This window comes from Myxocyprinus asiaticus, chromosome 42, assembly GCF_019703515.2.
Source record: "Myxocyprinus asiaticus isolate MX2 ecotype Aquarium Trade chromosome 42, UBuf_Myxa_2, whole genome shotgun sequence".
NCBI lineage: Eukaryota > Metazoa > Chordata > Actinopteri > Cypriniformes > Catostomidae > Myxocyprinus > Myxocyprinus asiaticus.
In genome coordinates this window covers 16,118,316-16,134,750 of record NC_059385.1, presented here as the reverse complement: position 1 = coordinate 16,134,750, position 16,435 = coordinate 16,118,316, and the positions used below count along the sequence as shown (strand labels likewise).

Genomic DNA, 16,435 nt, shown 5'->3' with positions numbered 1-16,435 from the left:
CCTGAGAAAAAGTCTGTTTCTATGACAAGCAGAGGCAAAGAACACAAGGACAAGCCAAATCCAGTCTCTCAGGAGATCAGAACCAGGGACCACAGTTGGTTTGGTGGTATACAATGTGTGTGTGGCCTGGTGCCATGAGGACTGCTGCTACGGAGCACCGAATAAAAACACCCATCCTCTAAATGCCCTGGCCTCGTCCAGTGAGATCAAAAATAAATATACTGGAATAACAGTGTGGCATGCAAGGGATACTTAAAAACCAACTGTGCTGGTGTGTACCCTGAAAATGAGTTGAAATGATGTTGACTAATAATGAGAAAAAAAAATATTTCTTGGCATCCGTCATTTTCAATAAGTGACTAAAATAGATACATGCTTCTTTGAGAAATTTAAATAGCTCTGCTTTTTGCTCTTCTAAACTAGCAAATTGTTTGGTTTCATATAATTCTTCCTATTGGCCAAATGCTTCCCAGATTCAGTTATCAGCCTTTATCGTTCACTTCCAGCCTCCTTTGTATTGCTGACTTTATGCATCCCTCTCTTTGTGTGGCAAACCCCTCTCTCTCTATCCTTTATTTTTTTTTTTACCCCCTCACCCATTTCTTCTCTATTTATTGAACCCACATCCCAAATTCCTCTGAATTCTGACCAACCACTTTTTTCAAATATATGCTAAATGAACCAGCAACAATGTGGAATTCCAGTATTTATCTAAAATGTTTGTTTTGGAGGGCATTTTTCAGCAGATGCTTCTGTTGGAAACGGAAGAGAACCTTTGATGTCTGAAATTACTTGTTACTGAGAGACAAATGGAGGAAAAAAGAAAATATGCCCCAAATTTATTTTATTTTCCACAAGGGCAACAACAGCTTGAGAAAACAGTTGGCCCAACTGACACATGGTGGCAAAAATTATCATGGCAACAGACTAGAATTAACATTTCAAAAGAAGAACAAAGCACAGAATTTACCATCTGCCAAGCAACACTTTCTGCAATTTTTCATGTTAAGAAAACATCTGTTAATCATATGTCATAATTACAAATATTGTTGTAGAGTGAAACTTTACATTTTCACAGTATCAGCCTAAGATGGTTTGCTGTGCTTCTCTGGTTTAAGCTGTTCTTTTTGTCTGGTCTAGCTGGTCTAATTGGTCTCCTACCCTTGCCAGGCTGATGCTCGGCTGGTTAAGCTGGTCAGCCAGCTGGTCTCCTACCAAGCTAAAGTGCCCCAAACCCCTCTGAGGGCAACCAACAGACCAGCCTGACCAGGCTGGGAGACCAGCTAAGACCAACAAACCATCTTAGGCTGGTTTAAGATGGTTTAACCATCTTAAGCTGGTTTAATAAGGGTCAAGCAGTATATTGAAAACAATATACTGGATAATTGAAAATTCAATTTATTTTGAATCTAGAAATTAGCTTATCAATTTGTAATAATTAAAAAATGTTATGTTGCATTTAGCACTGCACAACCTTACAGGCAGTAAATTAACTGAAAGTGAAATGATAATGATGTGAAAAGTGGTGTAAAAAACATTTGTTCCTACCTCAAGGAAGCAGGTCCCTGCTGCTGTGTTCTCCTTGATAGAAACGTTGTAGAAGCTGCTTCCAAAAACTGGCTCATTATCATTGCTATCCTGCAGGTCGATAACTACCACAGCCGTAGACGATAATGGGGGCCTTCCCCCATCAGTGGCCACTACTTTGATACTTGGCTTTGGGTCCATCTCATAATCCAGCTGGGTTGCTGTGGTTATAATACCCGTTATGGGGTCAATGGTGAACCAACTTGCTTGTGTTCTCTTGTCGGGTAGGATGCTGTAACGGACATCACCATTGAGACCTTGATCTTTGTCCCTTGCAGTCACTTGAAGCACAAAACTACCTGGATAGACAACTTCTGGAATGGTTTGCTTGTAAGCCTGCTGGTCAAAGAGAGGCGGGTTGTCATTTACATCAGTAATGTGAATAGTAAACAAAGACTCTGCTCGAAGTGGAGGGGTTCCAGAATCAGTAGCCATGACCCGAAGCTCATACGAATCCCTCTCTTCGCGATCTAGTGTTTGGTCGACGTAGATGAGGTAGATGATACTGTCTTTAGTGGTCAAAGCAAATTTTCCATCACCTCCTTCGAGTGACACATTGACATTGGAGTACTCCCCATAATCAGGGTCAGAGACGGAGATTCTTGCGACGTACTGACCTGGTTGAGCACCTTCAGAGATTTGGGGTGAACCATCCTCACTGAGAAAGATTATGGTCATGGTTGGTTGATTATCGTTATAGTCCCGTACGTGGATTGTAACAAATGCATTGGTAATCTCTGGATGGCTTGCGTTATCTCTGGCTTGCACTACCAGCTCATGGACCTTTCTCACCTCATAGTCTAAAGGTTTATTGAGCGTTATGACCCCAGAGCGAGAGTCAATGACGAAATAGTGATCCGGATCAGTCTGGCGTCGGTTTATCTCATAGAGCACAAGGCCATTATCTCCGTCATCAGCATCCGTTGCAAAAACTTGCAAGATGTTGCTGCCCTGTTGTAGGCTCTCAGAGATGATGGCATGGTAGCGACTCTGGTTAAAAACAGGAGCATGATCATTGATATCCTGCACCAACACATCAAGAGTCATCTGACCAGTCTTCCGCAGAGATCCGCCATCAAAAGCCTCCACCACCAAAGAGTACGAGGACCTCTTCTCTCGGTCCAAGACGCCATTGACTACCAGGTCAAGGTAAAGGACTTTATTTGCTGCTCTTTTGGTCTCGAGACGGAACACTTGACCTACATTGCCGTCTTTGATCTGATACCCTTGTACAGTAAGCTGATCCTTATCCGCATCAGTGGCAGGCTCAAGCGAGAACTTTGTTCCCACCGCTGTTTGTTCTGGGATTTTCAAAGAGGCTTTCTTCTTGGGGAATGTGGGGGCATGATCGTTGATATCATTTACAGTGATGGAAACCTTGATTGTGAGACCTGTCATAGTGACCGCGATAAAACTGTAATGGTCCCTTTCTTCTCGGTCAAGTCGCCTGGCGGTCTTTATGATCCCTGTGGTTTCATCGATGTGGAGATCGCTACCAATGCCGGTACCTTCGTGGTCAGAGATGAAGTATAATGAAGCTGTAACTCCAGGGGGCAAACCAGCGCTGATGTCGCCCACTATTGTTCCTGCAGGCTGTTCCTCATCTAACTGGAGCTCCAAAATACCTGGTGTGCCATCTCCTCCTACCATTACTGTTAACAATCCCATTACAACACAAATCACCAAAAGCATCCTTAGCCTCCAGAAAACCCACACACGAAATTGTCCACATGTGTTCTTCCCAAAGCCATTAAACAGCGTCATTGTGCCAAAATTTCTTCACACCTGCAAAAAAGAAGACAGATTGTCACAAGGTGCACAAGCACTGCATAATATTATGACAATTATAAAAATGCAATCCTTACAGACTACCTCACTGTCGCACACAAAGAGCTAGAATGCACGAGCAAGGGATGCGTTTGATATAGAAAGGAGAGACTTCCCCTAGTTAGGGCAGTAAAAATCATAAGCTGCTTCCACATGTTGTACAGGCTCTTATTCACGCGCTACGCCTTTTCAAAACATAACACACACTGCAGGCATATCATTCCCATGGTTCCTCCATGCCCTATATTTGATGCTGTTGGCTAGTCCAAATAGCTTCAGTAAAAAAAAAAGTTACTTAAATTTATGTCAAACAAAATCAAGAGATCAATCTATTATAAGCAAGGAATCTTGTTTTATCACCAATTCACACAAAAGTACAATGGATCTTGATTTACACTCTTTTGCGGAGGATTATTCCAAATATATTTCCTTTCCAGCTATATTCAGATGAGTGGGTATCATCCTGCATGAGAGCAATGGCATGTGGCATAGAATCATTTATCATTGAAGGGCTGGGTACCAGGTGGCAGGAAAAGCCCCTCAAACTTGACTCTTATTTGGGGTGTTAACACAAAGATTGTTCTTTGTGTACAGATATTAAAACTTGTTGTCTTAGAGGATAAATCTCAGAGGTGCATTGGCAAATAAATCTAACTGAATTTAGAGAGGTTTAAGCTTAAAACAATATTAAAACAACTTGGCAAAATTCATTTATCTAGTTTTAAGGACGTTTAGATATTTTTACTTCAAAACAAGACAAAAGAATGCTGATTGTTTTCATGACTTATTTTGAGGAGAGAGAGATATTACTCTAGATATTACAAAAAACCAGACAGGAGTTTGGCGCATGTGTTTGGAAAGCATCTCTCTTCTTTCAAATGTGTGATGGCCGAATACTGTGGGAAGCAATCTGCTACAGATGGTCAGACTAGGGATGGTATTTTATACGCCACTAATGAAGTGCTTGCAGCAAACCTTCAGGAGTCTTTGCACTCTGCATTGATGAGAGAAGCTGTTGGTAAAATGTGTGTTATCCAAACCTCAATGTGTAATGATGGCAGATCATCAGGCGAGAATTGTTGTGGTCTCTATGTGTAAGTGGATTACAATTGTAATTTGTCCTTGTCAGTTCTTTTTATTTTTTTTATTTTTTTATTTTTTTTAAGTTGTGAGACACACAGAACTCACTGAAATGATAAAAGAAATATTGAATATGGACCTAAGTGTAATTTTCTAAAAGGGAAAAGGCCCTCCAGAAAAACCGCATGAATTCAGTTTTGATTCATTGCATGGCTATTCAGCTTGGCTCCCTCTTGTGGCAACAAGAGGCTTTTAAGAGTCAATTGGTTTTGCAATTGTTACTTTTTTCTTGAAGTAATGGAGTCAAAGGGAAAAACAAATGTGTGTGTGTAAGCGCATGTATGAACAAGTGGTTTTGTGTAATGGCTGGCATTTACAAATAATTAACCTAGCAAACACAGTTGACCAGGAGGACTCCATTCTGTCTGTTCTAATCAACTATCTGAAACCTTCACCAACATGTGATCACTGATACAGTTGCAGCCTGTCATCTGTGTAGGGGCACCCTAATACACAAATTACATGGTCAGGACCTCTACGACAAATATCACAATGACCATCAATTTTCCCTGACTAGTCTGTATCCCATGAGCGATGCAAATGTGATTGATTCACAGGTCTGAAACACAAATTAGGTTTTAGTCAGATAGATTCAAACAACAACAGCAAAGAAAGCTTCAGGGCAATGCTCAATTGTTTGACAGAATGCACAATGTAGAATGCACAATTAAGTGACCATTAAGAAACCACATAAACAGAAATTGCAGAAAATCAGAGATGTATTTACCAAAATTCTAAAAGCCAAACCCTGAAATTCTAGTTAAGAAGACCCCATGTTAGGTGTTTCTGTGGAGTGTGGTGGCCCCTGAGCTCCGTCTAATTAAATTAGCAGAAATTGTAGGGCACATGGGGGCCACTTTGAGCCAGTTTAAACAGATTCTGAGGTCATGGAGGCACGCAGTACATTGCCACACTGCCTCAACTATGTGCCTTTTTCTTATATGCAATGGCTTATTAAAAAAACATAGCAGAAAAATACTGTTGAGGGGTCGGCAGAGCTGACAGTTTCTCCATCCCACCAAATAAACATAGGCCAGACTGAATGATTGACAGAGGCGTCTGAGGAAAACCTGTAGGGGGGCTTGCTGTCCTATTCACTATGCAGCATTTCTGCAGCTCCTGAGAGCAGAAGCTCACAGCCATGTTGGATAATTAGGGCAGTGAAATCTCTTAGACTTGAGGATCTTCACCTTTTCTGTAGTGCTGTTCTCCTAACAGTTAAAAATTTTAAACTCAAATGCTGTTGTAAAACACACTATATCAGAGTAACATTTATGCAATTGGCAGGCACTTTTATCCAAACCATCTTACAAGTCACTTACATAGTTACCTTTTCTTATATTTTTTTTCAGTATGTGCACTCCCTGGGAATTAAACTCACAACAGAGATTATGCACAGAGTGCTTTACAGTCTATAATGCAATGAACGTCCAGGAAGGAATCAACCCATGGCATTCCTGTTCCTAGAATAGTTTCATGCCCTACAAGTTGAGCAACAGGAACATTACAGAGCTTAAGCAAAGAAAGATTTATAATCTATAATGCAATTAGGATCCAGGAACTTTCATTGAGTGCTCCCTGGGAATCAAACCCATAATCTTTGCATTACTAGACTAGTTGAACTACAGGAACACTACAAAGCTCAAGCACAGAAGGATTTACAGTCAATAATGCAATGAAGATCCTAGAACTTTGATTGATTATTCACCTAGGAATCAAACCCATGACCTATGCACTGCTAGACTAGTGCCATGCTCTACCAGTTAAAACCTGGAACTTTTACTGAGTGTCCAGTAAGATTCAAACCCATGACCTTTGCATTGCTAGTAATATGCTCTTCAAGTTGAGCTACAGAAAATCTACTGAGCTTACGCACAGAACGATATACAATCTATAATGCAATTATGATCCAGGAACTTTCATTGAGTGCTCCCTGTCCATCAAACCCATAACCATTGTGTTTATATACTAGTGCCATGCTCTACTAGTTGAACTATAGGGAACACAAGAGAGCTTAAACACAGACAGATTCACAGTCTATAATACAATGCAACTTCTGAAACTTTCATTGAGTTTTCTGTGGGAATCAAACCCATGACTTTTGCTTTGCTAGTGCCATGCTCTACCATTTAAACTACAGGAACACTACCAAGCTCAAGCACAGAAAGATTTACCATCAATACTGCAATGAAGATCCTAAAATTTTGATTGAGTGTTTCCTAGGAATCAAAACAATGACTTTTGCATTGCTAGACTAGTGCCATGCTCTACCAGTTAAACTATAGGAACACTACAGAGCTTAAGCACAGACAAATTTAAAGTCTATATTGCAATGATAAACCTGGAACTTTCACTGAGTGTTCCATAAGATTCAAACCCATGACCTTTGCATTGCTAGTGACATGCTTTTCAAGTTTAACCACATAAAATCAACAGAGCTTAAGTGCAGAAAGATATACAATCTATAATGTAATTATGGTCCAGGAACTTTCATTGAGCACTCCCTGGGCATCAAACCTATAACCTTTGCATAACTAGACCAGTGCCATGCTTACCAGATTAACTATAGGAACACTACAGAGCTTAAGCACAGAAAGATTTACATTCTATAAGGCAATGACAATAATTGAACTTTGATTTGAGTGAATCCTGTAAAATAATATTGTATTTCCAAGGCAATAATGGTTAATACTGTATTGATTACTGTCCATCCAATTCCAAACTGTCCCTGTAAACTGATGCCATGCTAGAGGCATCAAAACACTCACACTGTGAGCACTCGCATTCATGTTGAACTGTGATCATTTGTGGCAGAAACTATAGCATGTTAGCATACATCAGTTTCAATTTTAAGAAACTAGGCTCTATTTGAGGGTGACATGGTGGCTCACAGCAAGAAGGTCCTGGGTTCGAGTCCTGGCTCAACTGGGCCTTTCTGTGTGGAGTTTGCATGTTCTCCCCGTGTTTGCATGGGTTTTCTCCAGGTGCTCCAGTTTCCCCCACAGTTCAAAAGTCATGCAGATTAAGTTAATTGGAGATCCTAAATTGCCCATAAGTGTGAGTGAGAGTGTGAATGTGTATGTCTGTGCGTGTTGCCCTGTGATGGCCACCTGTCTAGGGTGTTTCCCTGCCTTCATCCCAAGACAGCTGGGATAGGCTCCAGCACTACCCGTGACCCTACATAGGACAAGTGGCTATAGAAGATGGATGATGGATGGATAGGCTCTGTTTGAGGGCTGAATAAGAATTCTTTTACTGAAACCCATGCTTATTATGTGTCAGAAATGACTGAATACGGACAAACAGTTGCCATAGTTTCTGCAGGCTAAATGGGTATGGAATTAACTCCCGCTCTGTTTTCAGTATTTACACAACCACAGTGCCAGACCTCCTTGGGCTTTCTGCTTTTAGCCATCCAGCTGTCATCAAGAGGCTGTAGTCGGTTAGTTTAACAGTGAAGGTGGCAGTCAGGGCTTAGTATGAGATCCCGACTGATATGAGTCTGACTTAGTTGAGCTCTGCTAAGACTGAGGAAGCAGGTGACAGATCAGCAAAGAAGAATAATGTTAAGTATTGACCATTTGTTGAATGCCTTTTAAACTCACTAGTCACAAGTGAGCATCCATTGAGAAAAAAAAATATTTTAAAAATACATGATATCACAAGCTGTATGTCGGGGTATTTGCATTGGCATTTTACAGGTACTAATGTTTAATAAAATTGCCACAAAGTTTGTGTAATTTAAGAACAGAGCTAGTAGTATTGTTTTGGATGTCTTTTTCAGGAATGGTTTCCAGAGAACTATTTGTGTGTCCTGCCATTGACACTGACTTTGGCAGTTGTGCACTGGTATAAAACAACACTAGACTTGTAATGCTACAAGTCTACAAAGCAAACTCACTTCTCTACAAAGATAGTGGTTTGTACAGCTGTACAATTCTAGAGGAATCAGGTTCAATAAAAACCCTTATCAGCGTGCTTTAACAGTGACTCACTCACAGAGCTCATAGTAGCCCAAGTGCACGTTTGTTTTAGTCGTCATCTGTAATGCATTTGAATAAAGACTGAGATTACACTTCTGAGGGCAATTACTACTAATTTCTTCAACGTGTAAAGACCCTCATTGCACTTACGCAAAACAGCTTAAGACGTCAAGTGTGAATTCAAGGTTGAACTGTGCTCTACCTCTATATTTGTTTGTTTGCAATAGAAATCCACTGCTTGTGGTTCATAGGAGGTTTACCAGCCCCAATACGATATTCAGGAAAAAGATAAAACCCTCAGCTAACACACTAACATGGCATGAGGAAACATCTCATAAGTAAAACAACTTCCAACATCAGGTGAGTGAATGAAAAGTTTGTCCCCCATTTTGAACGCATTGATATACCAATGACGCAATCCCAGGGGATTGGTGTGATAAATTGTTTTCCAGACATTTCTCTTCACACAGGCTCACACCACAGTCACTTTTTATGGTCTCTCTGTGGCACAGGTTTAATAGGATATGAGGTTTCCTGAAAAAGTCACAACAGAAACATGGAGTTTGTAGTTGCTGCAAAACAGCAAGGAAGAAAATTTTCCAAATTTCCCCTCTCGAACTAGAGACAAGTCCAGAAAATTCAAAGCTTGGGCTAAAGCAATGACCCCACAAGTCCAAGTGAGACATTTCTCATGCTTGACACTGCAGCCATACATTTCTCACACTGTAGAAGTGTGCACAGATATTTCATGGGCATAAAACCTATGACCAACCTTGGTTTGTCTTGTTCAAGCCAGTACATCCACCAACCAAAGACAAAATACAGTGTCAAAAGCCAAAACAGGTTATTAAAACTGCATACTGTACTCTGTAGATTCTCCTCACCCCATGAGATGGTTGTAAGTTTGTTATTATAACACAAGTCAAATAAACACTGATTTATGCAGTTTGCCTCTCAGCAGTGTAATTTGCCAGATTTTCAAGTATGCAATTCAAAAATGTAATCAGATTAAAGGGTGAGAATGTTTTTGCCTATGCCGACCAACCACACTGGTGTCTAAGGCCTAAGTATACAATGGAAGATGCCAAACTTTTTTCTACTGAAGGAACTGAAGCACCCTCCCTATCCAAGGCAAATTAAGCCTGCCTTTATACTATGTGTGGCATAGTTTTAAAATTAATTTGTTGAGGAAAATGAATAAAAAAAGAACATCATGTCCAAACCACACCCACGATTTGTTTTAACCAATCATAAACACTCTTCGACTAGCCGAGTACTCCTAGGGTCAACATTTTTAGGGACGCACGTGAACAGGAGAAATATCACCAGACGAACACCTTAGATTAGCACAACAAAAACATCAGTGCATTTAATCGCGACTTTTAGGCAAACTAAACAAAGACTGTTCAGCCAGTAAGGATATCATTAAAGGAGTATTCAGGCTTTAGCGCATTGTACAGCATTTGTGGCATTATGTTGATTACCACTAAAAGTTATTTCCCTCCTTTTCTTTAAAAAAGCAAAAATGGAGGTTACACTGAGGCACTTACAATGGAAGTGAATGGGGCCAATTTTTGGATGGTTTGAAGGCAGAAATGTGAAGCTTATAATTTTGTAAAGCACTTACATACATTCTTGTGTAAAAAAAAAAAAAAAAAAATCTGTGCTTATTTTTTATTTGAGCTGTAGAGTTGTTTAAATCATTTTTACTGTCGTTTTAGGGCCAGGACAATGAAGTGGTAAAACTGGAAATTACTTTATGCCAAAAATATTAGTAAGCATGTTATCACACTAAAATCATGCTAACTAACACATATATTGCTTATGTCTTGTGGCTATACTTGGCTGGCTAAACAGTGACTATTTTAACATTTACGGATTAGACCCATTCACTTCTATTGTACATGCCTCACTTTTACCCCAATTTTTCATTTTCTTTTTTAAAGAAAAAGGAGGGACAAGACTAAATTAATTTTTAACATTATGCCACAAATGCTGTCGATTCCTTTAACTATGTGCACTAAGACAAAGTGAAAGAGAGAAAGCCAGCTTCAGAGAATGAATGAAACATCCTGCGGTCTCCCTGTTATGACCGGGGTTGGACGTACAGCATGCTCTTTCTCGAGGAATGGGATAAAACAGGAAAAGGGAGATGGTGATGGAAACAAGTTCACTGAATTATTAATGAGAAGTGACAAACTGTTTAACAAACGTTGAACACTGAAATGGCACATCTCAGGTGTCCATATCACCCAGGTTACTTCACATTGTCTGTTACATCAGAGAGTCTCTGTTACATCACTGAAACACATGAGAAGCCCTGTAAGTATTCATTACACTTATATGTAAACATAGTGAACTAGCTAATTTATTGAGCTTTCACCAAGATTAATACAACCAATTCAAGCTTTCTTTTTATATGTTAGGTAAGGGGGTAGTTAATGTTAAGATATATAACAGACGCTTGTCTAAATTAGTATTACAGAGAGGTCTACACCAATGGCACCCCAACCACCAACTGTGAGTACCGTTCTGTTAAGGAAAAGGAACTGTGCCTCAGTAGAATTTTACATTGACTTGTCCAAATTCAGACCTTATCTAGAAGCATGCATGTTTCCAGTCCATTTGACAGTGCTGATGCTTGAGAACAAATGCCATTACCAGTCCTGAGAGGTAAAAAACACAACACAAAGCCACAGTGCCACCATGCTTACGTTTGCTGCTCAGAAAAAAATGACTGAGAGCTCTCAAGGGCTGATAGACACAGAGCCAATAGTGCACACTCCATTTGAGTAATCTGAATGAAGCTCTCAATAATCCAACGGTATTATTATTGAGTGAATGAGCAGCTCACATTTGATTATAGTGAAGCATTGAAAGCTCTTGTCTATATGATATGCAATGACTGCCCGTATGCTTTGTGTGACTCTCTTTCCATGAACCTATTCACTTATTTATAGCAGTTAAACTGAACCTGATCATTAGGTGGTAAATATTAAACACAAAAATTTGAGTAAAATGTAAACTTTGACAAGATTAAAAGCCTAAGGGCAAAAACGAGATGTAACTACTTTAGTACTCATTAAAGGGATGGTCTGTCCAAAAATGAGAATTCTGTAATTTACTCATGTCAATATTCATCACTTATTCAGGTTGTTCCAAACCTTCCCGTGGAACACAAAATGTGTTAGACAGAATGTTAGCCTCAGTCACCATTGGCTTTCATTTCATCTTTGTTTCTATTCAATGGTAGTGACTAGGGGCTGAAGCTAACATTCTACATACTGTAACATCTGTTGTGTTCCACGCAAGAAATAAAAACGTATGGTTTTGGAACGACATGACAGAATTTTCATTTTTGGGTGAACTATCCCTTTAACATTGAGATGGTATTTTGCAATCCCATTCAAGAGGAATAGAACACCACCTGGTCTAATGACTCTTATTAGGAACTAGGGATGGGACAATATATCGAATTTCGAAATATTGTGAACCTAAATAAATGACGAACCATATCAAGCCAAAATTCTATATTTTGAACATTCTTTTCTGTCCATGTGATCATAAATGAAATAACACATCACACAACAAAATCTCTCTCTCACACTTTTTTCTACAATATTTACAGGGTTTGCATATGGTCCAGAAATGTAAGTACTGGAACACCTGGAAAAATGTCTTGTTTTGTTGAAAAGTGCTTAAAAAAGCTTGAAATAATGGAACATTTATTTTAATGTGTGTCCGTCAATGATGAGATCCATGCACTCCACTTTTATTAAATAATGTGCCTTTTAATATCCTTTCTGTTCTTTACAGTCAGCTGATCAAAAAGTAACTAGTGTCTCTTTAATGTGCGCTAAACCGAAACACAAGATGCTGGTCTAGCCCTTGTTGAACTGCCACCAATTAAAGAGACAGTACCATTTAACTGCTTGTTTTAGAAATTAATGTACTGTAAACTTAATGCAATTACTTGTAAATTGTACATATTATTTTAAACAGTGACAGCTCATATCATTATTATATATGCAATTACATGAAATAATATTCATTGATAGAATGTAGAATTTTTAATTAACAAAATCCACATACTATACTGTATCTATCTATCTATCTATCTATCTATATATATATATATATCACATTGGAATAAGTATGTAAATATAGACGAGTCTGTATGACAAGTGTTAAAATGTGTAGTTTTTTAGATGATGCGTTAGAGAAAAAGTGTTTTGATTTCATAACATAGCAGTGTGTGAGTAATAGTGTGAAAAATAAGTGTTTATAAAGTCATATTCAGCCACTGTGGTCGTGATTTTGGTGAAAGTGAATAAAATGCACAGGTGTTGTAGCGCCTCTAGTGTTAATTTAATCAGGAAACTGCGACGAAACGTGGAACGTGGCACATAAAAGTCTGTTTGCAAAAATGTAGTTATAATAGTGTTCGTTCTATGAGACTAAGTTGATATCATCCCACCCATAGTAGGAACACACTTTATGGATGGAAAAAAGAAACCTAAGGTCTCCAGAACAGCAATCTGAAGCACTTAGATATAATAGCTTAGCTTGTCTCTGGTCAGAGTGCCAGGAAGCTGGTTCCAAAATCTAACAATAGAGATGGTTAAGTAAACTAATTAGAACAAAATGTGTTGCAGACACAAAGTATTTTTAAACACAATTTTTGTTACCTTACTCTTGGAATATAAGGTCATTTGGAATAGCAAATTAACAAAATAAGAAAGAAAAATGTTTTGCTTATATATCATCTGTCACCCATTCTAAGAAGGGAGGAGAAAGTCAGTCTCTGCTACATCCAGGCATAACATCAGAAATTAAATCTGTGTTTTATGTTCGATTTTGCAAGTGCACGAAATCACTCACAATCTGTTTCCTCTGAATAACAATCCTGAGATGATTATAATGCTTCAATTAAAAGCAAAAGGAAAGAGAAATTGATATACATGCCTGAGATCTCACATCATATCTAGACAGGGAAATCACTCAGCAAGCGGGCCTATTTCTTTACTTCCGACTGCGGTGTTTGCAGGAAACAGATTAAACTTGGTTTCCCCAAGACCAACAAAGAGTTCAGACTGCTGAACAACCTCAAATCTAATCTCAAAGTTTTAGTCTCAATGTCTGCAAAAAAAAAGGGTGGAAAAGGAAATGTCTATGTGATGAATATTCATCCAATATACATTCAATAGAAATCCTTCAACAAAATGATGCTGATACGGAGTCTTGCTCAGTAATGATCATCAAGCAATGTGGTTTCAAATCCCCCTCCTACGTAAACACACGCCCTATCCTCTTAGCTTTGTCTAATTAAATCAAGCCCCCAATTGGTAGGTTCTTGTTAAAGTCCTGGGGACCATGACCCCAGAGTTTGTTATCCAGATGTAGCAATGCAGTCACACGTGTTTAGGGTGTGAAAATGTCATAAATACACATCTGCACTCACACAGCATCCTCTACTTGTGGGGTGCATACAACCCCAGATTGCCACGTTTGTCATTGCCACTCTGTGACACATGTCATTGCCACTCTGTGACACATGCCTCTTCTCTTTTGACTGCAAGTTCGTGATGCTTAATTACAGCCTGTGCAGATTGAATGAGAGACTTAAATAATTGGCACCCATTATGCAATGAGGTGCATGCAGCTTTACGTTGCACGTGCAGGCACATACTCTATACTAGTCCGGTAGTCACAGTCGCCGATGAAAGAGAGCAAAAAATGGCACAAAAACTCAAACATATGTCTCTTGTTAAAAAATGAGTCAGTTTTCAGGAGAGTGCACGCCTCATTGCTCAAGAAGTAACCGACCTTCGCTTGTCCATTTAATGAGGATGGTAGTGTTCACATGCGAGGAATAGAGGGACAATCCTCTAAACTTCTATTATATAGGGTATGTTTACAGTGCACGTGAGCGCGTTGTTTTTGATGCAACTCTGCGCTTGAACAGAGTTGTGGGCTCCAATAGTAGCAATATGACTATAGTGGAAGTTCGCGTCGCTTGATTGCAGTGTAGCCTAGATGAGGTGCAAGAAAATTTCCTCGAATTATTCCCTGTTAAAGTTAAAGTTTAGGTATAAATAAATAAATACATAAAAACACAATTAATTTGATAATAACTTGATTTATTTGAAACATCGCTGGGAACATTTCGACATTACAAAAGTAATGTTTTTTTTTGGGGGGGGGGGGGGTTCTCCCTTTTTCTCCCCAATTTGGAATGCCCAATTCCCAATGCGCTCTAGGTCCTCGTGATGGCGTAGTCTCTGTAACTGACGAATCTCAGTTGCCTCCACATCTGAGACAGTCAATCCGTGCATCTTATCACGTGGCTTGTTGAGCGTGTTACCGTGGAGACCTAGTGCGTGTGAAGGCTTCACGCTATTCTCCGCAGCATCCATGCACAACACACCACGCGCCCCACCGAGAGCGAGAACCACATTATAGTGACCACGAGGAGGTTACCCCATGTGACTCTACCCACCCTAGCAACCGGGCCAATTGGTTGCTTAGGAAGCCTGACTGGAGCCACTCAGCATGCTCTGGATTTGAACTTGCAACTCCAGGTGCGGTAATCAGCATCTTTACTTGCTGAGCTACCCAGGCCCCCCACAACAGTCAATTTTACTGATTTGGTATTTGGGCTTCTTAAATCCATCCTAAATGTCATAGTTTATTGATTATACAAATAAAACCTAAAAATAACCATTGGCTAACGTTCTGTATATCTCTTATTAGGTTTTCACACAAAAACCTTCATGGAACGTTCTGGGAATATTAGTTTATGGTTATAAAAAAAATCTAACATAAAAAGAACGTTCCAACACGTTAGGATCTTTTTCCCCAAAGTAAATCATGGGAACCATACTCTAACTTTATGGGAACGTGCTGGGATTCTAAAAGCGATTAAGCATATCTTATAAATAGTTTCATGATTTAAAAAAAAAAAAAAAAAAAAAAAAATGTATCTATTTTGGACATTGCTTTTCCCACTTGGCTAAACGTTAACGGATCAATAGCTAACCACATGCTGCTTTTACCAAACTCATATGAAATGCGGACGAACAAAGTCACCAAGGAAATGAATGCAGCTGCCCATATAGCCTACTCTTTGAACACACAAAGACGCGCTTGGTTTTCGCGGAGATGGGCTATATGAATGGGAGTAAAATGAATAGCCGATCAATAACCCACATGTCGCCGAAACGCGTAGCACCCCAAATGTTCCCTTGAGCAAACGCTTAACATGTCAGAAAATCTGTTAAGTAGACTGTCTTGAGGCATTGTAAATGATACGATCTTCATAACGACACCGATTCTTACATTCATCTGAATGATCTCCGCCGCTGTCTGAGCATCCGTTGTTTCACTCCAATCCAATTTGTATGCAGATGTATGCTATCCAGCCGGTTCCCAGCCACAAAGCGGATCCAGAGGGAAGAAACGGGTTTAAGATAAATACATCAGCATTAAATCCATAGGAAAGAGATTAAATTGTCACTCCCCTCTGGTTGCAGACCTCTTGCTTTCACCGGCAAATAATAGCCTACCCCTCGGCTGTTACGCGTCAGGTGTGAGCAGGTCCGCAATTCACTATTCCATTCAATAAACGGGATCTGTATCTCACGATCTCCTCTGTGCCGTACTAGTAAAAGCGCACCTCCGTATAACGGACACCCCAGCATCCAATTCTGCATGGACCGGGCGCTCTGTGGACACACCACTTCTGCCAGTGAAATCCGACCCCCCCAGATAAGGCCCGGCCTCTCCTAATTTGGGTTGCTAATATATTCAATACGTGGGGAGCGGTACAAAAGGGGGAGCAGAGAAAAAGGGAGGACGGAGAAAAAGACTGGATTTATTCCTGTAGACTGTAGTGCCAC

The 16,435-nt window shown here is 39.7% G+C and overlaps 1 protein-coding gene across 1 annotated transcript in view; it reads right to left on the bottom strand.

Moving 5' to 3' along the window:
• LOC127432862 (protocadherin-16-like) overlaps nt 1–16,210 on the bottom strand; it is a 119,287-nt gene extending 103,077 nt beyond the window's left edge. Inside the window, exons 1-2 of the mRNA XM_051684340.1 lie at nt 15,876–16,210; nt 1,549–3,372 (exon numbers count right to left, since the gene is read on the bottom strand). Coding sequence (XP_051540300.1) covers nt 1,549–3,351 — 1,803 coding nt within the window. The 5' untranslated portion in view covers nt 3,352–3,372; nt 15,876–16,210. The remainder of the gene's footprint in view (nt 1–1,548; nt 3,373–15,875) is intronic.
• Nucleotides 16,211–16,435: the final 225 nt, after the last annotated feature.